Source organism: Bufo bufo, chromosome 6, assembly GCF_905171765.1.
Source record: "Bufo bufo chromosome 6, aBufBuf1.1, whole genome shotgun sequence".
In the NCBI taxonomy this organism is placed as follows: domain Eukaryota; kingdom Metazoa; phylum Chordata; class Amphibia; order Anura; family Bufonidae; genus Bufo; species Bufo bufo.
This window is the reverse complement of record NC_053394.1, coordinates 232,964,434-232,984,943: the sequence shown is the minus strand read 5'-3', so window position 1 is coordinate 232,984,943 and position 20,510 is coordinate 232,964,434. Positions and strand designations below refer to the sequence as shown.

Here is a 20,510-nt window from a genome sequence, read left to right as displayed (position 1 = left end):
TAAAATTAGACAGAGAACATCAAGTATGGTTAGCCTAAAGGGTTTTTCCAGGCTCCAAATACTGATGACCTATGCTAGCACTGTGAGTGGAGAAGGAACCATAGCTCGGTTCAAAGTGTAGTTCCTGTGCTGGATTGCTGCACCTCACCTCCCAAAGAAGTGGATGGGAGCTGACCTGCAGTAACCAAGCAAAACCACTACACACGAACAAAGCTGTGGTTCCCTCCTCATTCATAGTGCTAATTCCAGCTCCAGAGAACAACTGATTAGTGGGATTGCCAGAGTGTCAGATCCTCACCAATTGGATATTAATGAACTATCCTGGGGATAGGTCATCAAAATTGGGAGCATAGAAAACCCCTTTAAGAATAGTGTGTATTGAGTAGAATGTAGCATGTATACCCTCCAATATTTGAACTTTATACAGCTTTACATATCATGTCAAATCACTGTATGGTTTTCAGACATTACACTCTGCACATAGATCCATAACATTTTTCCTTTACATTTCTAAGTTAGGACGAGCTAATAAAAAGATATTGAGCTTCCAGCATTTTTCTTCTCCAGCATCAGTTTCAGTTCAGATACAAGGGCAACACTAGCACTTGGGACTTTCTCTTTCATTTGCTGATCAATAATCCTCGGTGTAAGGGACCCAGACACAGTAGGCAAGCTCCATTCTTTCTTACTGGCTTTAGGCATTAGACGAGGGGGTGGAGGAGGAGAGGGAGCATTTGGTGGGAAAGGGTTAAACTGGCTGTTGTTATTCCCATTATCATTTTGAAGATCCGCTTCTACATCTTGCATGGCAAACTTCTCCCCAGAACCCGAGGACTTCTTGAACTTCAACCATTCAGTCCTAATTGTTCTGGGAGGATGGTCTGGTCTTCGTCGTCTAATAATCCTCCTCATGGGCATAATTTTATTAGACTTTTTGTTGCGCCAGAACATGGCTGTAGATATTAACACTGTAATGACCACCATAACTGCCATGACACCAGCTAACACCCCTAAGGCTTTCATGGGGTTATCTTTACTTTGCATCAAAAAGGCAGCCACAGGCCCCTTGTGAAGAAGAGTCTGTAAAAGAGTACAAAGATAACATGTGACATACATACTGCCCTGTCTGTATGTCTGCCACTTGACCTCACAGTAAACCTCATTTCATAACTACAGTGGGGGAAATAATTATTTGACCCCTCACTGATTTTGTAAGTTTGTCCAATGACAAAGAAATGAAAAGTCTCAGAACAGTATCATTTCAATGGTAGGTTTATTGTAACAGTGGCAGATAGCACATCAAAAGGAAAATCGAAAAAATAACTTTAAATAAAAGATAGCAACTGATTTGCATTTCATTGAGTGAAATAAGTATTTGAACCCTCTAACAAAAAAAGACTTAATACTTGGTGGAAAAACCCTTGTTTGCAAGCACAGAGGTCAAACGTTTCTTGTAATTGATGACCAAGTTTGCGCACATTTTAGGAGGAATGTTGGTCCACTCCTCTTTGCAGATCATCTCTAAATCCCTAAGGTTTCGAGGCTGTCTCTGTGCAACTCTGAGCTTGAGCTCCCTCCATAGGTTTTCGATTGGATTAAGGTCCGGAGACTGACTAGGCCACTCCATGACCTTAATGTGCTTCTTCTTGAGCCACTCCTTTGTTGCCTTTGCTGTATGTTTTGGGTCATTGTCGTGCTGGAACACCCATCCACGACCCATTTTCAGTTTCCTGGCAGAGGGAAGGAGGTTGTCGCTCAGGATTTCACGATACATGGCTCCGTCCATTTTCCCGTTTATGCGAATAAGTTGTCCTGTGCCCTTAGCAGAAAAACACCCCCAAAGCAAAATGTTTCCACCCCCATGCTTGACGGTGGGGACGGTGTTTTGGGGGTCATAGGCAGCATTTTTCTTCCTCCAAACACAGCGAGTTGAGTTAATGCCAAAGAGCTCTATTTTGGTCTCATCAGACCACAGCACCTTCTCCCAGTCACTCTCTGAATCATTCAGGTGTTCATTGGCAAACTTCAGACGGGCCTGCACATGTGCCTTCCTGAGCAGGGGGACCTTGCGAGCCCTGCAGGATTTTAATCCATTGCGGTGTAATGTGTTTCCAATGGTTTTCTTGGTGACTGTGGTCCCTGCTAATTTGAGGTCATTAACTAACTCCTCCCGTGTAGTTCTAGGATGCTTTTTCACCTTTCTCAGAACCATTGACACCCCACGAGGTGAGATCTTGCGTGGAGCCCCAGAGCGAGGTCGATTGATGGTCATTTTGTGCTCCTTCCATTTTCGAACAATCGCACCAACAGTTGTCACCTTCTCTCCCAGCTTCTTGCTAATGGTTTTGTAGCCCATTCCAGCCTTGTGCAGGTCTACAATTTTGTCTCGGACATCCTTGGACAGCTCTTTGGTCTTTCCCATGTTGGAGAGTTTGGAGTCTGCTTGATTGATTGATTCTGTGGACAGGTGTCTTTTATACAGGTGACTAGTTAAGACAGGTGTCCTTAATGAGGGTGACTAATTGAGTAGAAGTGTCTAACCACTCTGTGGGAGCCAGAACTCTTAATGGTTGGTAGGGGTTCAAATACTTATTTCACTCAATGAAATGCAAATCAGTTGCTATCTTTTATTTAAAGTTATTTTTTCGATTTTCCTTTTGATGTGCTATCTGCCACTGTTACAATAAACCTACCATTGAAATGATACTGTTCTGAGACTTTTCATTTCTTTGTCATTGGACAAACTTACAAAATCAGTGAGGGGTCAAATAATTATTTCCCCCACTGTATGTGCTTAGCTTTCAGGATTCTGAACCGGTAATGATCATGACACTGCCTGAGGGTAAGGAGACACAGGTATTCTAATTCTAAAATCATTATTATTGCTGTAAAAACCCCACACAATCCATGGATGTGACGCAATATCTAACACATACTGACGATGCATTTTGTACATTGCTACAAATCTACCTTTAGTTTTCTTGTACTCTTTTACAGACAAGAAAGTTCTAAAATGAGACATCATTAAAATACATAAATGGAGACCAACTATAACTGTAATAATTTGGCATCTTGGAGGCACATAAAAACTGGTTCAGTTATTTAAAGGCCTGATTTCGTGGTCCCCTTGTAATCTTTTTGACCCTGCCTTTAGGATGGATTTTTGATCTTTTCACACTTTTCCAGTACATGATGGTGGAAATCACCATAGTTATAGAAATGCTGGAGAGGACTGTACTCAAGCAAATTCCAAATATCATCCACGGCCGTTTTCTGAGACTCAAAACATAGGACTTTACCCTTGATTTGATCTGGAAATGGCAAACATGAAAAGACGTAATGTGGGAAATGGAAGGGTCACTGCAGACAGGGAAACAAGGAAATAATGATTTGCAAGGAACACAAATGATAGTGAAAATTTTTGCTGTTAACTTCCAGACTCTGTGAAATGGAAAATGGTGGTGAGCAACAGATGCCAATGAACAAGCAGTGTGACGTTCGAGCTTGTTTCTCTGTGAAAATGCTGACTAGTTAGATTTTCCTAATAACCAAGGATAATACCATGTCAAAAAAGTAAATGTCACATCGTAACATTTCTTATGCTCTCTAGGCTTTAACTAGGAGTAGTATATTTGTCATGATGCAGGAACTACCACTTGATTATTATGGATATGTTTTTTTTTTTGCCTTCCTCTGGATCAACATGCAGGATGACAGGTCAAACTGGATGGACAAATGTATTTTTTCAGCCTTATGTACTATGTTACTATGTTACCATGATATATACATCCTTCATTATTAAGGGGCGAAGCTGATTTCAGATATGCTGGAACCACTTAGGAATTTGACAACCCCAATGTTTTAGTAAAGGCCCTTTACACAGGCTGATTATTGGGAACAAACAATTCCACGTCTCGTTCCCGACACTTGGCCCATGTAAAGGTGTCGCTGATCCCCTGATGACTCAGACAATGCATGATGTGAACACCAAACTCACCTTTGCTGGTCAGCAGATCATCCTGTGTAAACAGGGTTCTGCTACTCGTAAACAATGATTTTTTTATGGTATTAGTTTTTTATGCATGGAAATGCAGCTTTCGCCTACGATAATGAATGGATTGTCCTTCATGCCTGCCTGTTCAGTCAGCCTATGGAAAGTGGTTTAAATGTCCTTTACAGACATATGTAAGAGACCCAAAATATCTCGTGAAACAGGAATCACAGTGACATTTAACAGAAAATGATAGTGCACTTAAAGGGGTTGTCTGAGTTAAATAAAAACTTGACCAGCCTCTGTACCTGTGCTAAAATAATAGAAGTGATCCCTAGCTCCTTCCTGCCCTTCTGCTTGTTTCCCTGGCTGGAGTGGTGATATCCTGTATACTGCTGAGGCCAATGATTGGCTGCATGTTTATCTGTGTGCATAGAATATCAGGAGGTTGATGATGGCGAGGACTGGAGAGATCACTTCTTTGGTATTTCAGCACCTGTCTGGGACTTCCCGAGTTTTTATTTAATTTGAAAAACCGCTTTAACTCCACTAAAACAACCATCAAACTGATGGTATTAGACTGTACTATATGTATTTAAAACACATAATGCCCTCAAGGACTTACCTCTTCAGTAACATCAATCTTGACCACTGCAGTGGTACTGAATGATGGAGAGCCTCTGTCCTTGGCCTGTACAACCACAGACCACTTGCAGTTTTTGTTACGACTTATGTTCTGAATAACATCCAAAGACCTAATATAGGACTTGAGGTTTATCTCGCCAGTGTTTTGATCTATGTCAAACACGTTATCCGGATCAGCTTGCATAATAGAATAATTTACAATATTGTTTGGTTCTTCTGCATCCTGGTCTGTTGCCTGAAAAGGAAAATAATAATTTCAGCATGGAAAACAGAAGAAAACATCTGCAGGTGTATGTGTTAACTTTGCAGAAAAATATCTATACATATAGATATTTAAAAACCCAATGAGATGCAATTGCAAAAGGTTATTTAAAGGCTTGCTAATGAAAGATGTGACCAATGTATTAAAAGGGCAGGCCTCTTAATAAAGTGGGCGCTTGATGTCCATGTGACAGAAACCAAAAGCTACAACAACTAGGGCCTGGCATATATTTCAGTTAGAATTATAAGTTTTCTAGTGTAAAATATAAATGTGTAAGGCCATGGTGTCCCAGCTTACTTTGGAAAAGATCTGCAAAAGTGGTAATAGCAGCTTAAAATATATAAAGAGGGAAACATTATTGCAGCAAAAATTGTATATACGCCAAATTTTTGTGACCTTTTTTTAATGCCAAAAAACTGGCATAAACCTTTCAAAAATGACTCCCTGTGGGTATCTTTTTAAAGGAGGGGGCCTTTAATGTTTACATACAGAAACAATCATGTCAGTGACTGTCATTAGGGGGATGTACTGCATGTAATCGCAATTCCCTCTTTCACTACCTAACCAGCTCCCCATGTACAGTTATAGAAACATAGAAACATAGAATGTGTCGGCAGATAAGAACCATTTGGCCCATCTAGTCTGCCCAATATACTGAATACTATGGATAGCCCCCGGCCCTATCTTATATGAAGGATGGCCTTATGCCTATCCCATGCATGCTTAAACCCCTTCACTGTATTTGCAGCTACGACTTCTGCAGGAAGGCTATTCCATGCATCCACTACTCTCTCAGTAAAGTAATACTTCCTTATATTACTTTTAAACCTTTGCCCCTCTAATTTAAAACTGTGTCCTCTTGTGGTAGTTTTTCTTCTTTTAAATATGCTCTCTTCCTTTACCGAGTTGATTCCCTTTATGTATTTAAAAGTTTCTATCATATCCCCTCTGTCTCTTCTTTCTTCCAAGCTATACATATTAAGGTCCTTTAACCTTTCCTGGTAAGTTTTATCCTGCAATCCATGTACTAGTTTAGTAGCTCTTCTCTGAACTCTCTCTAGAGTATCTATATCCTTCTGGAGATATGGCCTCCAGTACTGCGCACAATACTCCAAGTGAGGTCTCACCAGTGTTCTGTACAGCGGCATAAGCACTTCACTCTTTCTACTGCTTATACCTCTCCCTATACATCCAAGCATTCTGCTGGCATTTCGTGCTGCTCTATTACATTGTCTTCCCACCTTTAAGTCTTCTGAAATAATTACTCCTAAATCCCTTTCCTCAGATACTGAGGTCAGGACTGTGTCAAATATTCTATATTCTGCCCTTGGGTTTTTACACCCCAGGTGCATTATCTTGCACTTATCCACATTAAATTTCAGTTTCCAGAGTTCTGACCATTCTTCTAGTTTTCCTAAATCCTTTTCCATTTGGCGTTTCCCTCCAGGAACATCAACCCTGTTACATATCTTTGTGTCATCAGCAAAAAGACAAACCTTACCAGCGAGGCCTTTTGCAATATCACTTATGAAGATATTAAACAAAATCGGTCCCAGTACAGATCCCTGTGGAACCCCACTGGTAACATGACCTTGTTTTGAATGTTCTCCATTGACTACAACCCTCTGTTGTCTGTCACTCAGCCACTGCCTAATCCACTCAACAATATGGGAGTCCATGCTCAATGACTGCAGTTTATTGATAAGTCTTCTATGTGGGACAGTGTCAAAAGCCTTACTAAAATCTAGATATGCGATGTCTACTGCACCTCCACCGTCTATTATTTTATTCACCCAGTCAAAAAAATCTATAAGATTTGTTTGACATGATCTCCCTGAAGTAAACCCATGTTGTTTTTCATCTTGCAATCCATGGGATTTTAGATGTTCCACAATCCTATCCTTTAATAGGGTTTCCATTAATTTGCCTACTATTGATGTCAGACTCACTGGTCTAAAGTTGCTCGATTCCTCCCTACTACCTTTCTTGTGAATGGGCACGACATTTGTCAATTTCCAATCTTCCGGGACGACTCCTGTTACTAATGATTGGTTAAATAAATCTGTTAACGGTTTTGCCAGCTCACCACTAAGCTCTTTTAATAATTTTGGGTGTATCTCATCAGGCCCCTGTGACTTATTTGTCTTCACCTTAGACAGCAAACTTAGAACATCTTCCTCTGTAAAGATACATGCATCAAACGATTTATTTGTTATTCTTTCTAGTGGAGGTCCTTCTCCTTTTTCTTTTGTAAAAACTGAACAGAAGTATTCATTAAGGCAGTCGGCTAGCCCTTTATTCTCTTCTACATACCTTCCGTCCTTTGTTATTAATTTAGTTATTCCTTGTTTTAATTTCCTTTTTTCATTTATATATCTGAAGAATGTCTTATCCCCTTTTTTCATAGACTGAGCTAGTTTTTCTTCTGCCTGCGCTTTAGAAGTTCTTATAACTTGCTTAGCCTCTCTCTGCCTAATCTTGTAGATTTCCTTATCTTCATTGCTCTGGTTTTTTTTATAATTACAAAATGCTAGCTTTTTATTTTTAATGATTTGGGCCACTTCTGCTGAGTACCACAGTGGTCTCTTCCTTTTTTTGCTTTTACTGACAAGTCTAATGCAATTTTCTGTTGCCTTCAATAATGCACCTTTTAAGTAGTCCCATTTCTCCTGGACTCCATGTAATCCGTTCCAGTCTGATAAGGACTCATTTATGACTAAGTTCATTTTTGAAAAGTCTGTTTTTCTAAAATCTAAAACTTTTGTTTTTGTGTGGTGGGACTCTTTCACAGTTCTTATATTAAACCACACTGACTGGTGATCACTAGATCCCAAGGTTTCGCCTACAATGACATCATATACCGAATACCCGTTTGTGAATACCAAATCCAAAATGGCCTTCCTCCGGGTTGGCTCCTCAACCACTTGTTGTAGAGATAACCCCAGTAGGGAATTTTGAATATCTGTACTCCTGGTAGAACTTGCTATTTTGGTTTTCCAGTTTATATCTGGAAGATTGAAATCTCCCATAATGATAACTTCTCCTTTCATTGTCATTTTAGCTATTTCTTCAACTAGTAGATCATCTAGTTCTTTAACTTGACCAGGTGGTCTATATATCACACCTACACGAGTTACTGCATGGTTAGCAAACTGCAACGTAACCCAAACTGACTCTATGTTGGCCTCACCAACTTGTATTAGGTTAGATTTAATGCTATCTTTCACATACAGGGCCACTCCTCCTCCTTTCTTGCCTTCTCTGTCTCTTCTGTATAAAGAGTACCCTGGTATGGTTATGTCCCAGTCATTTCTTTCATTAAACCATGTCTCCGTAACAGCCACTAAATCTACATTCTCAGATGCCATTATTGACCCAAGTTCATTGATTTTTTTACCTAAACTGCGAGCATTTGTAGACAGACACCGATAACTCTACATATTTAGTTATAAGTGACTGACACCGATAACTCTACATATTTAAAGGGGAAATGCTATCAATCACTGATTACACCTCCCCATGTACAGTTATCAGTGACTGACAGCTATCTATGTAACTATATATATTTACAGGAGGAATACTATCACTGATAACACCTCCCCATGTACAGTTATCAGTGACTGACAGCTATCTATGTAACAATACATATTTACAGGAGGAATACTATCACTGATAACACCTCCCCATGTACAGTTATCAGTGACTGACAGCTATCTATGTAACTATGTATATTTACAGGAGGAATACTATCACTGATAACACTTCCCCATTTATAGCTATCAGTGACTGACAGCTATCTATATAACTATACATATTTACAGGGGGAATACTATCACTGATAACACCTCCCCATGTACAGTTATCAGTGACTGACAGCTATCTATATAACTATACATATTTACAGGAGGAATACTATCACTGATAACACCTCCCCATGTACAGTTATCAGTGACTGACAGCTATCTATATAACTATACATATTTACAGGGGGAATACTATCACTGATAACACCTCCCCATGTACAGTTATCAGTGACTGACAGCTATCTATATAACTATACATATTTACAGGGGGAATACTATCACTGATAAGACCTCCCCATGTACAGTTATCAGTGACTGACAGCTATCTATGTAACTATATATATTTACAGGAGGAATACTATCACTGATAACACCTCCCCATGTACAGTTATCAGTGACTGACAGCTATCTAGGTAACTATACATATTTACAGGAGGAATACTATCACTGATAACACCTCCCCATGTACAGTTATCAGTGACTGACAGCTATCTATATAACTATACATATTTACAGGGGGAATACTATCACTGATAACACCTCCCAATGTACAGTTATCAGTGACTGACAGCTATCTATATAACTATACATATTTACAGGGGGAATACTATCACTGATAAGACCTCCCCATGTACAGTTATCAGTGACTGACAGCTATCTATGTAACTATATATATTTACAGGAGGAATACTATCACTGATAACACCTCCCCATGTACAGTAATCAGTGACTGACAGCTATCTATATAACTATACATATTTACAGGAGGAATACTATCACTGATAACACCTCCCCATGTACAGTTATCAGTGACTGACAGCTATCTATATAACTATACATATTTACAGGGGGAATACTATCACTGATAACACCTCCCCATGTACAGTTATCAGTGACTGACAGCTATCTATAAAACAATACATATTTACAGGAGGAATACTATCACTGATAACACCTCCACATGTACAGTTATCAGTGACTGACAGCTATCTATGTAACTATACATATTTACAGGAGGAATACTATCACTGATAACACCTCCCCATGTACAGCTATCAGTGACTGACAGCTATCTATATAACTATATATATTTACAGGAGGAATACTATCACTGATAACACCTCCCAATGTACAGTTATCAGTGACTGACAGCTATCTATATAACTATACATATTTACAGGGGGAATACTATCACTGATAACACCTCCCCATGTACAGTTATCAGTGACTGACAGCTATCTATGTAACTATACATATTTACAGGAGGAATACTATCCCTGATAAAGTATGCACAAAATGAGGGGGCACACTCAAGAGAGAACCACTAGTTGGATGATCGCATAATATTTTATTACTCTAAAAACAAACCCCTAAAAATACGTAAAAAAACAATCATAAAATAGCATATATAAATGCAGCAATCCTATAGTGCATGACAAGCGGTATTACACATATATGCCAAATACCATATAATATATAACATGCAGCGGTATTACAATGCGTCACACGCTGGTGGTAGAAACCATATGTGATAGTCCTGTAGCCGTCCTATGAGTAATAGGTAAAATGTCAGCACTATCGTGCATAAATGTCCCACTGGGACTCGATGGTAATGGTACTATGACCAAATGTCCCAATAAAGATGATGCCAATATAATAGGGCAGTGTAGTTAAATCCAATAAAGCAGTTGAATATCAATGTCCGGTATTGTGGATGTACAATATACGTACAAATATTAGATACTGGAGCTACTTACTATTTCACGCCGTCTGTAGTGTCCCGGTCTCACCCCCGTATTTTTAGGGGTTTGTTTTTAGAGTAATAAAATATTATGCGATCATCCATCTAGTGGTTCTCTCTTGAGTGTGCCCCCTCATTTTGTGCATACTTTATACCTCTTTCCAGTCCTGAGGGTAGGACTAGAGGGTGAGCACCTACCCATACAAGATAGGGGTGAGCCGCTGGATTTCTTTCATTTGTTCTATCCCTGATAACACTACCCCATGTACAGTTATCAGTGACTGACAGCTATCTATATAACTATATATATTTACAGGAGGAATACTATCACTGATAACACCTCCCCATGTACAGTTATCAGTGACTGACAGCTATCTATATAACTATGTATATTTACAGGAGGAATACTATCACTGATAACACCTCCCCATGTACAGTTATCAGTGACTGACAGCTATCTATATAACTATATATATTTACAGGAGGAATACTATCACTGATAACACCTCCCCATGTACAGTTATCAGTGACTGACAGCTATCTATATAACTATGTATATTTACAGGAGGAATACTATCACTGATAACACCTCCCCATGTACAGTTATCAGTGACTGACAGCTATCTATATAACTATATATATTTACAGGAGGAATACTATCACTGATAACACCTCCCCATGTACAGTTATCAGTGACTGACAGCTATCTATATAACTATGTATATTTACAGGAGGAATACTATCACTGATAACACCTCCCCATGTACAGTTATCAGTGACTGACAGCTATCTATATAACTATATATATTTACAGGAGGAATACTATCACTGATAACACCTCCCCATGTACAGTTATCAGTGACTGACAGCTATCTATATAACTATACATATTTACAGGGGGAATACTATCACTGATAACACCTCCCCATGTACAGTTATCAGTGACTGACAGCTATCTATATAACTATGTATATTTACAGGAGGAATACTATCACTGATAACACCTCCCCATGTACAGTTATCAGTGACTGACAGCTATCTATATAACTATATATATTTACAGGAGGAATACTATCACTGATAACACCTCCCCATGTACAGTTATCAGTGACTGACAGCTATCTATATAACTATATATATTTACAGGAGGAATACTATCACTGATAACACCTCCCCATGTACAGTTATCAGTGACTGACAGCTATCTATATAACTATACATATTTACAGGGGGAATACTATCACTGATAACACCTCCCCATGTACAGTTATCAGTGACTGACAGCTATCTATATAACTATATATATTTACAGGAGGAATACTATCACTGATAACACCTCCCCATGTACAGTTATCAGTGACTGACAGCTATCTATATAACTATGTATATTTACAGGAGGAAAACTATCACTGATAACACCTCCCTATGTACAGTTATCAGTGACTGACAGCTATCTATATAACTATATATATTTACAGGAGGAATACTATCACTGATAACACCTCCCCATGTACAGTTATCAGTGACTGACAGCTATCTATATAACTATGTATATTTACAGGAGGAATACTATCACTGATAACACCTCCCCATGTACAGTTATCAGTGACTGACAGCTATCTATATAACTATATATATTTACAGGAGGAATACTATCACTGATAACACCTCCCCATGTACAGTTATCAGTGACTGACAGCTATCTATATAACTATACAGTCGTGGCCAAAAGTTTTGAGAATGACACAAATATTAGTTTTCACAAAGTTTGCTGCTAAACTGCTTTTAGATATTTGTTTCAGTTGTTTCTGTGATGTAGTGAAATATAATTACACGCACTTCATACGTTTCAAAGGCTTTTATCGACAATTACATGACATTTATGCAAAGAGTCAGTATTTGCAGTGTTGGCCCGTCTTTTTCAGGACCTCTGCATTTCGACTGGGCATGATCTCAATCAACTTCTGGGCCAATTCCTGACTGATAGCAACCCATTCTTTCATAATCACTTCTTGCAGTTTGTCAGAATTAGTGGGTTTTTGTTTGTCCACCCACCTCTTGAGGATTGACCACAAGTTCTCAATGGGATTAAGATCTGGGGAGTTTCCAGGCCATGGACCCAAAATGTCAACGTTTTGGTCCCCAAGCCACTTAGGTATCACTTTTGCCTTCTGGCACGGTGCTCCATCGTGCTGGAAAATGCATTGTTCTTCACCAAACTGTTGTTGGATTGTTGGAAGAAGTTGCTGTTGGAGGGTGTTTTGGTACCATTCTTTATTCATGGCTGTGTTTTTTGGGCAAAATTGTGAGTGAACCCACTCCCTTGGATGAGAAGCAACCCCACACATGAATGGTCTCAGGATGCTTTACTGTTGGCAAGACACAGGACTGATGGTAGCGCTCACCTTTTCTTCTCCGGACAAGTCTTTTTCCAGATGCCCCAAACAATCGGAAAGAGGCTTCATCGGAGAATATGACTTTGCCCCAGTCCTCAGCAGTCCATTCACCATACTTTCTGCAGAAGATCAATCTGTCCCTGATCTTTTTTTTGGAGAGAAGTGGCTTCTTTGCTGGCCTTCTTGACACCAGGCCATCTTCCAAAAGTTTTTGCCTCACTGTGCATGCAGATGCGCTCACACCTGCCTGCTGCCATTCCTGAGCAAGCTCTGCACTGGTGGCACTCCGATCCCGCAGCTGAATCCTCTTTAGGAGACGATCCTGGCGCTTGCTGGACTTTCTTGACGCCCTGAAGCCTTCTTAACAAGAATTGAACCTCTTTCCTTGAAGTTCTTGATGATCCTATAAATTGTTGATTGAGGTGCAATCTTAGTAGCCACAATATCCTTGCCTGTGAAGCCATTTTTATGCAACGCAATGATGGCTGCACGCGTTTCTTTGCAGGTCACCATGGTTAACAATGGAAGAACAATGATTTCAAGCATCACCCTCCTTTTAACATGTCAAGTCTGCCATTTTAACCCAATCAGCCTGACATAATGATCTCCAGCCTTGTGCTCGTCAACATTCTCACCTGAGTTAACAAGATAATTACTGAAATGATCTCAGCAGGTCCTTTAATGACAGCAATGAAATGCAGTGGAAAGGTTTTTTTGGGATTAAGTTAATTTTCATGGCAAAGAAGGACTATGCAATTCATCTGATCACTCTTCATAACATTCTGGAGTATATGCTAATTGCTATTATAAAAATTTAAGCAGCAACTTTTCCAATTTCCAATATTTAGGTAATTCTCAAAACTTTTGGCCACGACTGTACATATTTACAGGAGGAATACTATCACTGATAACACCTCCCCATGTACAGTTATCAGTGACTGACAGCTATCTATATAACTATACATATTTACAGGAGGAATACTATCACTGATAACACCTCCCCATGTACAGTTATCAGTGACTGACAGCTATCTATGTAACTATATATATTTACAGGAGGAATATTATCACTGATAACACCTCCCCATGTACAGTTATCAGTGACTGACAGCTATCTATATAACTATATATATTTACAGGAGGAATACTATCACTGATAACACCTCCCCATGTACAGTTATCAGTGACTGACAGCTATCTATGTAACAATACATATTTACAGGAGGAATACTATCACTGATAACACCTCCCCATGTACAGTTATCAGTGACTGACAGCTATCTATATAACTATATATATTTACAGGAGGAATACTATCACTGATAACACCTCCCCATGTACAGTTATCAGTGACTGACAGCTATCTAGGTAACTATACATATTTACAGGAGGAATACTATCACTGATAACACCTTCCCATGTACAGTTATCAGTGACTGACAGCTATCTATATAACTATGTATATTTACAGGAGGAATACTATCACTGATAACACCTCCCCATTTATAGCTATCAGTGACTGAGACTAGAGATGAGGGAATTTTTAAAAAAATCGATTCGCCGGTTCGCCCAATTTTTGGGGAAAAATTTGGTTTGATCTGAATTTATTTGCGGCAAATTACTTAAAAAAAACTGCTATTTCCTGGCTGCTAGCCTTTATAGTGGTGTAGAACACTGTGCCTTGCAGTAACACTCATAGGGAGTCTGCTGTGGTAGTGAAATAATACTGTGAGTCAGTATGACATGCAGATGACAGGCAGCGCTCTTCGAATCACTGCGCACTTCACTTATTTGGGCAGTCACGGGGCCAAAACTAACCAAATAACTCAAGTGTAAACTCAGCCTTACAGGTCGATGTTAGCGCCAAGAAGAAGCACAGTCCTTTTACAGCTAATTCCACATACAGTACAGACCAAAAGTTTAGACACACCTTCTCATTCAAAGAGTTTTCTTTATTTTCATGACTATGAAAATTGTAGATTCACACTGAAGGCATCAAAACTATGAATTAACACATGTGGAATTATATTCATAACAAACAAGTGTGAAACAACTGAAAATATGTCATATTCTAGGTTCTTCAAAGTAGCCACCTTTTGCTTTTTGCACACTCTTGGCATTCTCTTGATGAGCTTCAAGAGGTAGTCCCCTGAAATGGTTTTCACTTCACAGGTGTGCCCTGTCAGGTTTAATAAGTGGGATTTCTTGCCTTATAAATGGGGTTGGGACCATCAGTTGCGTTGAGGAGAAGTCAGGTGGATACACAGCTGATAGTCCTACTGAATAGACTGTTAGAATTTGTATTATGGCAAGAAAAAAGCAGCTAAGTAAAGAAAAACGAGTGGCCATCATTACTTTAAGAAATTAAGGTCGGTCAGTCAGCCGAAAAATTGGGAAAACTTTGAAAGTAAGGGCTATTTGACCATGAAGGAGAGTGATGGGGTGCTGCGCCAGATGACCTGGCCTCCACAGTCACCGGACCTGAACCCAATCGAGATGGTTTGGGGTGAGCTGGACTGCAGAGTGAAGGCAAAAGGGCCAACAAGTGCTAAGCATCTCTGGGAACTCCTTTAAGACTGTTGGAAGACCATTTCAGGGGACTACCTCTTGAAGCTCATCAAGAGAATGCCAAGAGTGTGCAAAGCAGTAATCAAAGCAAAAGGTGACTACTTTGAAGAACCTAGAATATTACATATTTTCAGTTGTTTCACACTTGTTTGTTATGTATATAATTCCACATGTGTTAATTCATAGTTTTGATGCCTTCATAGTCATGAAAATAAAGAAAACTCTTTGAATGAGAAGGTGTGTCCAAACTTTTGGTCTGTACTGTAGATGTCTACAGAACCTGTTCTATTAACGCGTATACAAGTAGAGCCCCCCGACAGAGGGGAGAGGGTGTCAGCAGTAAGGTTTGTGTCGAAGTCACTTATTATTTTGCCCTTCCTCTCATCCGTCAGAACAACAACCTATAAAAAACTATCCTGTCTGTGGAGCATACGCCTTCACTCGTTCAACATTTGGTCAGTAGTCCATCAGTATGGATAATGCCAAAAAAAAAAAACAGGAGTGGATCCAAAACAGAGATGACACGTGAATGAATATTTGCATGTCTTCTATGTTTTGTACCCACTCCTGCTTTTGGCTACCAAATCACATGGCCAATTCTTTTTTCTTTTTTTTTTTACGGGGAGAAAAAAACATGTTTATTTAACAAACAGGACATTAATTTAACAAACATAAAATACAACCAGAAGGGGCAAACCCACAAGATTTAAAAGAGAAACTGGAAAAAAAAAACTGCCTTATCAACAAGAATGGATATAACGACTGATTATGGCTGATAACTGAGGACAGTCCACAAACATGCCGACTCCAGCTCATTCCAACAGTGCAGGTACACAATCACAGCTGGAAGGTCACTGGTCGGTCAGGCAAGACAGGAAAGTCTTCATAAATAAGTCTTAGGTATGTGCAGGTCTCACAGCCGCTGTACAGAACGGTAAGAAGCGGTATAACATGTAGTAGCACTGCAGGATCATGTCTTAGACATGTAAGACATCCGGGGGGTCCCGAACATTGTGGACAAGGTCCGAGATGAGAGTCGTCCATGTGTTCAATACTGGATGATATTGATGGCCAGCTCTGTGATGAATCCTAGCACTCTGATTAGTTAGTCCTTACTGAGGAACTTCACTTTTCCTTCACAATGCACTGATGCCACAGATGCCGTCACCTTGACGAGCTGGGTTGCTGATAAGTGGATTTTAAAGTGTCTGAAGAACTGCGAGTAAAGACATTGGAATAAATTATCCACTTCCTCCAACGTGACTGACCTCGTCCTTTGATTTATGAATATCATTCTATAAAGTCTTTAACTGCTCTGCGTGGATGGCATAAAAAATGTCCTTGCGAGGTTCGACGGGAACAGAGAAAACAAGCTCTGTGGCCGACACTGATCCAGACACGTTACACCCGGTCTACATCGCTGCTAGCCATGTAAGGTCCTGAGAACTGATCGCCAGCTTACCAAAACAACAGTCATAGTTTCTTTGGAACCACGTCCCTACGATAGCCGCGAGCGCCTCGGAGCCCTTATACAGGAAGAGCGTGAGGCAAGTAAATATCTTTGGTAACACCTCCATAGATCGTCCCTGTGTACATCCCGCAGAACCAACTTGTCTACACAATTCGGTCCTCTGTGCTTGCCTCGGTGAGTGAAGGCTTTGATGAAATCTGTATGAGCACAGCCAGTGGATCTTTGTCCTTACCTTTGAGTCCAGGTAAACAGGAAAATGTGGCTTTTAGGTTCGGCTCTGAGCCCACTTCAAAGGCAAGACCCTTCTGCTTCTCGGCAGCTATGTGGGTGGACAGGTGCTTGGAATACTCTTTAAGTCTGGTGTATGAGAAATTATACATTGGTGTCATGCTGTACAGAGTCCATTGTTTTTGAAGGAGCAAAGCAGCCTGTGCCGGATCAAGAGTTTCCTCCAAAGGGGTGCACTGCGGGATTTTTATTTTAGACAAGCTTCGCAATGCAGACTGTCGAACCTGCAGAGGTCAAGCTTCAGGGAGGATACCTCGGGTTGTGAAAATGACTGCTCCTTCGTGCCGTGACCTATTTCTGGGGTTGGTTGGTGTTTGCATATCATTATGATAAATGATGTTCCCATTCACTGATTGTAAACAGAGATCTTGACAGACAAATGTATCAAACTCTGCCGCCATCTTTCTAGGCACCACATCTCCAGGCCCCGGACCAGCCAGATTTACCAGCATCTGTTCCGGGACATGAAGCAGTGGAATGACATCGTTCATCCCATAGTCCTGGCGACTGACAAATAACGTGGCCTCCCCAAAGGGCCTGAGCAAACGGCAGGTGTTACGCATGAACTGCCACTGGCTGACATCGAAGTTACACAGGGGGCTACTCCTGTCTGCTTGGATCATCAAGAATTTGTTGATGGCCTTTCTTTGTTCGTATAGTCGGTCCAACATATGGAGGGTGGAATTCCAACAGGTGGAAACGCCGCATATCAGCCTATGTTGGGGGATGCCGTTCTGCCACTGCAGGTCAAGGAGGGTGTGCTTTGCGGTGTATAAGTGGCTTAAGTGCATGCAAAGTTTCATGGCCATTTTAGGAATGTCTTGCAGATGGGTGGAAGATGCCAGGAACCGCTAGACAACCAGATTGTATATGTGTGCCATGCAGGGCACATGGCTCAGCCCTCCTTGACTCAGTGTCGACACCATGTTCTTCCCGTTGTCGGTCACCCTGGTTCCCATTTTCAGTTGTCACGGAGAAAGCCAGGATTCGATTTCTTGCTGAAGGATACTGTGTGACTAGGGTTAAAGCGAACCCGAACTGTAAAGTTAGGGTTGTACCGAACTTTAAGGATTTTTGGACCCCGGACCCGAACAGTTCATTAAAAGTTCGGGTTCGGTGTTCGGCGCTTTCTTGGCGCTTTTTGAAAGGCTGCAGAGCAGCCAATCAACAAGCGTTTAACTCTGTGCCCTTAGAAGCCATCACAGCAATGCCTACTAATGGCATGGCTGTGAATGGCCAGTGCAGCATGTGACCCAGCCTCCATATAGCTTTGAGTCACGTAGCGCAGCACGTCACTCTGCTGGTACTAGTGTAAGGAGGAGGATGCTGCTGGTGATTTCAGGGAGAGAATAGGAGAGAATCGTTGGGTTCAGAACGTGAATCTAACTCAGCGATCGACATACATTTAGTGTTGTTGGGTGCAGGGCACAATCTTTTTACCCTGCCCTGAGCCCAGTGACCAAAAAAAATTACTTTTATCCGTCTGTCAGTTAGGTGGGCGGCGGCAGCGACCATTATATGCAAGCTCAGTGCACCAGCACTGCATCTGAGCTTTTGTGACATTGAAATCCAATCTTTGAAAACTGCACTAATAATCTGGTTGTAAAAAATCACCCTTTTTTGGCAATATACAACATCTGGTGCATTTACGGGATTAGTCAGTGTGCAATTTAAGCTAGAAATACGGCCATAATTTTCTGGGTTTTTTAAAACACCCTTTTTGTGCAAAATACACTATTTTACATCCCTAGCTGCATCTGGAACGTGTGAAACTCCAAACGTTATATACAGCTTTCCTATTCTGTTAGTAAAAAAAAACACTTTTTTGCCAATATACATCTGATTAGGTCAGTGTGCAATTTAAGCTAGAAATACAGCCAAAATTTTCTGGGTTTTCAAACACACTTTTTTTTTTCCAAAATCCACTATTTTACAGCTAGTGTGAAATTAAAGTTTAAGATATACAGCTTTCATATTCTGTTATTTTAAAAACAACACTTTTTTGGCAATATAAAACATCTGGATTAGTCAGTGTGCAATTTAAGCTAGAAATACAGCTATAATTTCTGGATTTTTCAAAACACACTTTTTTTTTGGCCAAAATCCACTATTTTACAGCAAGTGTGAAATTCAAGTTTAATATACACAGCTTCATATTCTGTTAGTAAAAAAAAGCACACTTTTTTGGCAATATACAACATCTGGATTAGTCAGTGTGCAATTTAAGCTAGAAATACAGCCATAATTTTCTGGGTTTTAAAAACACACTTTTTGCCAAAATAAACAATTTTACAGCCCTTGCAGCATTAGCACGTGTGAAATTCAAGGTTAGTAATACTGCTGTCATATTCAGTATTAAACAAACACCCGTTTGGGCAAAAAAAGTTTTTATTTGGCAGCCTTTTGCTGCATATGTCATTGTGAGATACACCATTTATATACAGGGGTTTCAATTCAGGTATTTGAAATACAGCCATTTTGGGCAAACCAATTTAATGAGGCCTATTCTGGATCAGGACGTGTAAGATACACCTTATATACAGCGGGTTACATTCAGTTATTTGAAATAAAGCCATTTTTGGGCAAAAATCATTAATTGCGGCCTAGTGTGGGTCAGGGTGTGTGAGATACACCATTTCTATACAGGGATTTTATTCTTCTATTAAATATAACACCTTTTTTCGGCAAAAAACACAATTGTTGCGCCTTGCAGTATCAAGACGTTTGAAATTCAAGGTTTATATACTGCTGTCATATTCAGTTATTAACAAACACCCGTTTGGGCAAAAAAAAAATATTTGGCAGCCTTTTTTCTGCAGGTGTCATTGTGAGATACACCCTTTAATACAGGGGTTATATTAAGTTAATTGAAAAACAGCCATTTTGTGCACAAATCTTTAATTGCGGCCTAGTGTGGGTCAGGGCGTGTGAGATACACCCTTTATATACAGGGGTTATATTCTTCTATTAATAAAACACCCTTTTTTTGGCAAAATACACAATTGTTGCCCCCCTGCAGTATCAAGACGTTTGAAATTCCAGGGTTATATACTGCTGTCATATTCAGTTATTAAACAAACACACGTTTGGGCAAAAATAAATTATTTGGCAGCCTTTGCTGCATATGTCATTTTGAGATACAACCTTTATATACAGGGGTTATATTAAGTTAATTGAAATACAGACATTTTGTGCACAAATATTAAATTGCGGCCTGTGTGGGTCAGGGCGTGTAAGATACACCCTTTAAATACAGGGGTTATATTCAGTTATTTGAAATACAGCCATTTTGGGCACAAATCTTTAATTGCGGCCTAGTGTGGGTCAGGGTATGTGAGATACACC

At 40.0% G+C, this 20,510-nt stretch overlaps 1 protein-coding gene across 1 annotated transcript in view; it reads right to left on the bottom strand.

The window, feature by feature from the left end:
- Positions 1-525: 525 nt before the first annotated feature.
- The window catches only part of CDHR1 (cadherin related family member 1), a 191,453-nt gene continuing 171,468 nt past the window's right edge, over positions 526-20,510 (bottom strand). Inside the window, exons 16-17 of the mRNA XM_040436306.1 lie at positions 4,617-4,871; positions 526-1,080 (exon numbers count right to left, since the gene is read on the bottom strand). Coding sequence (XP_040292240.1) covers positions 526-1,080; positions 4,617-4,871 — 810 coding nt within the window. The remainder of the gene's footprint in view (positions 1,081-4,616; positions 4,872-20,510) is intronic.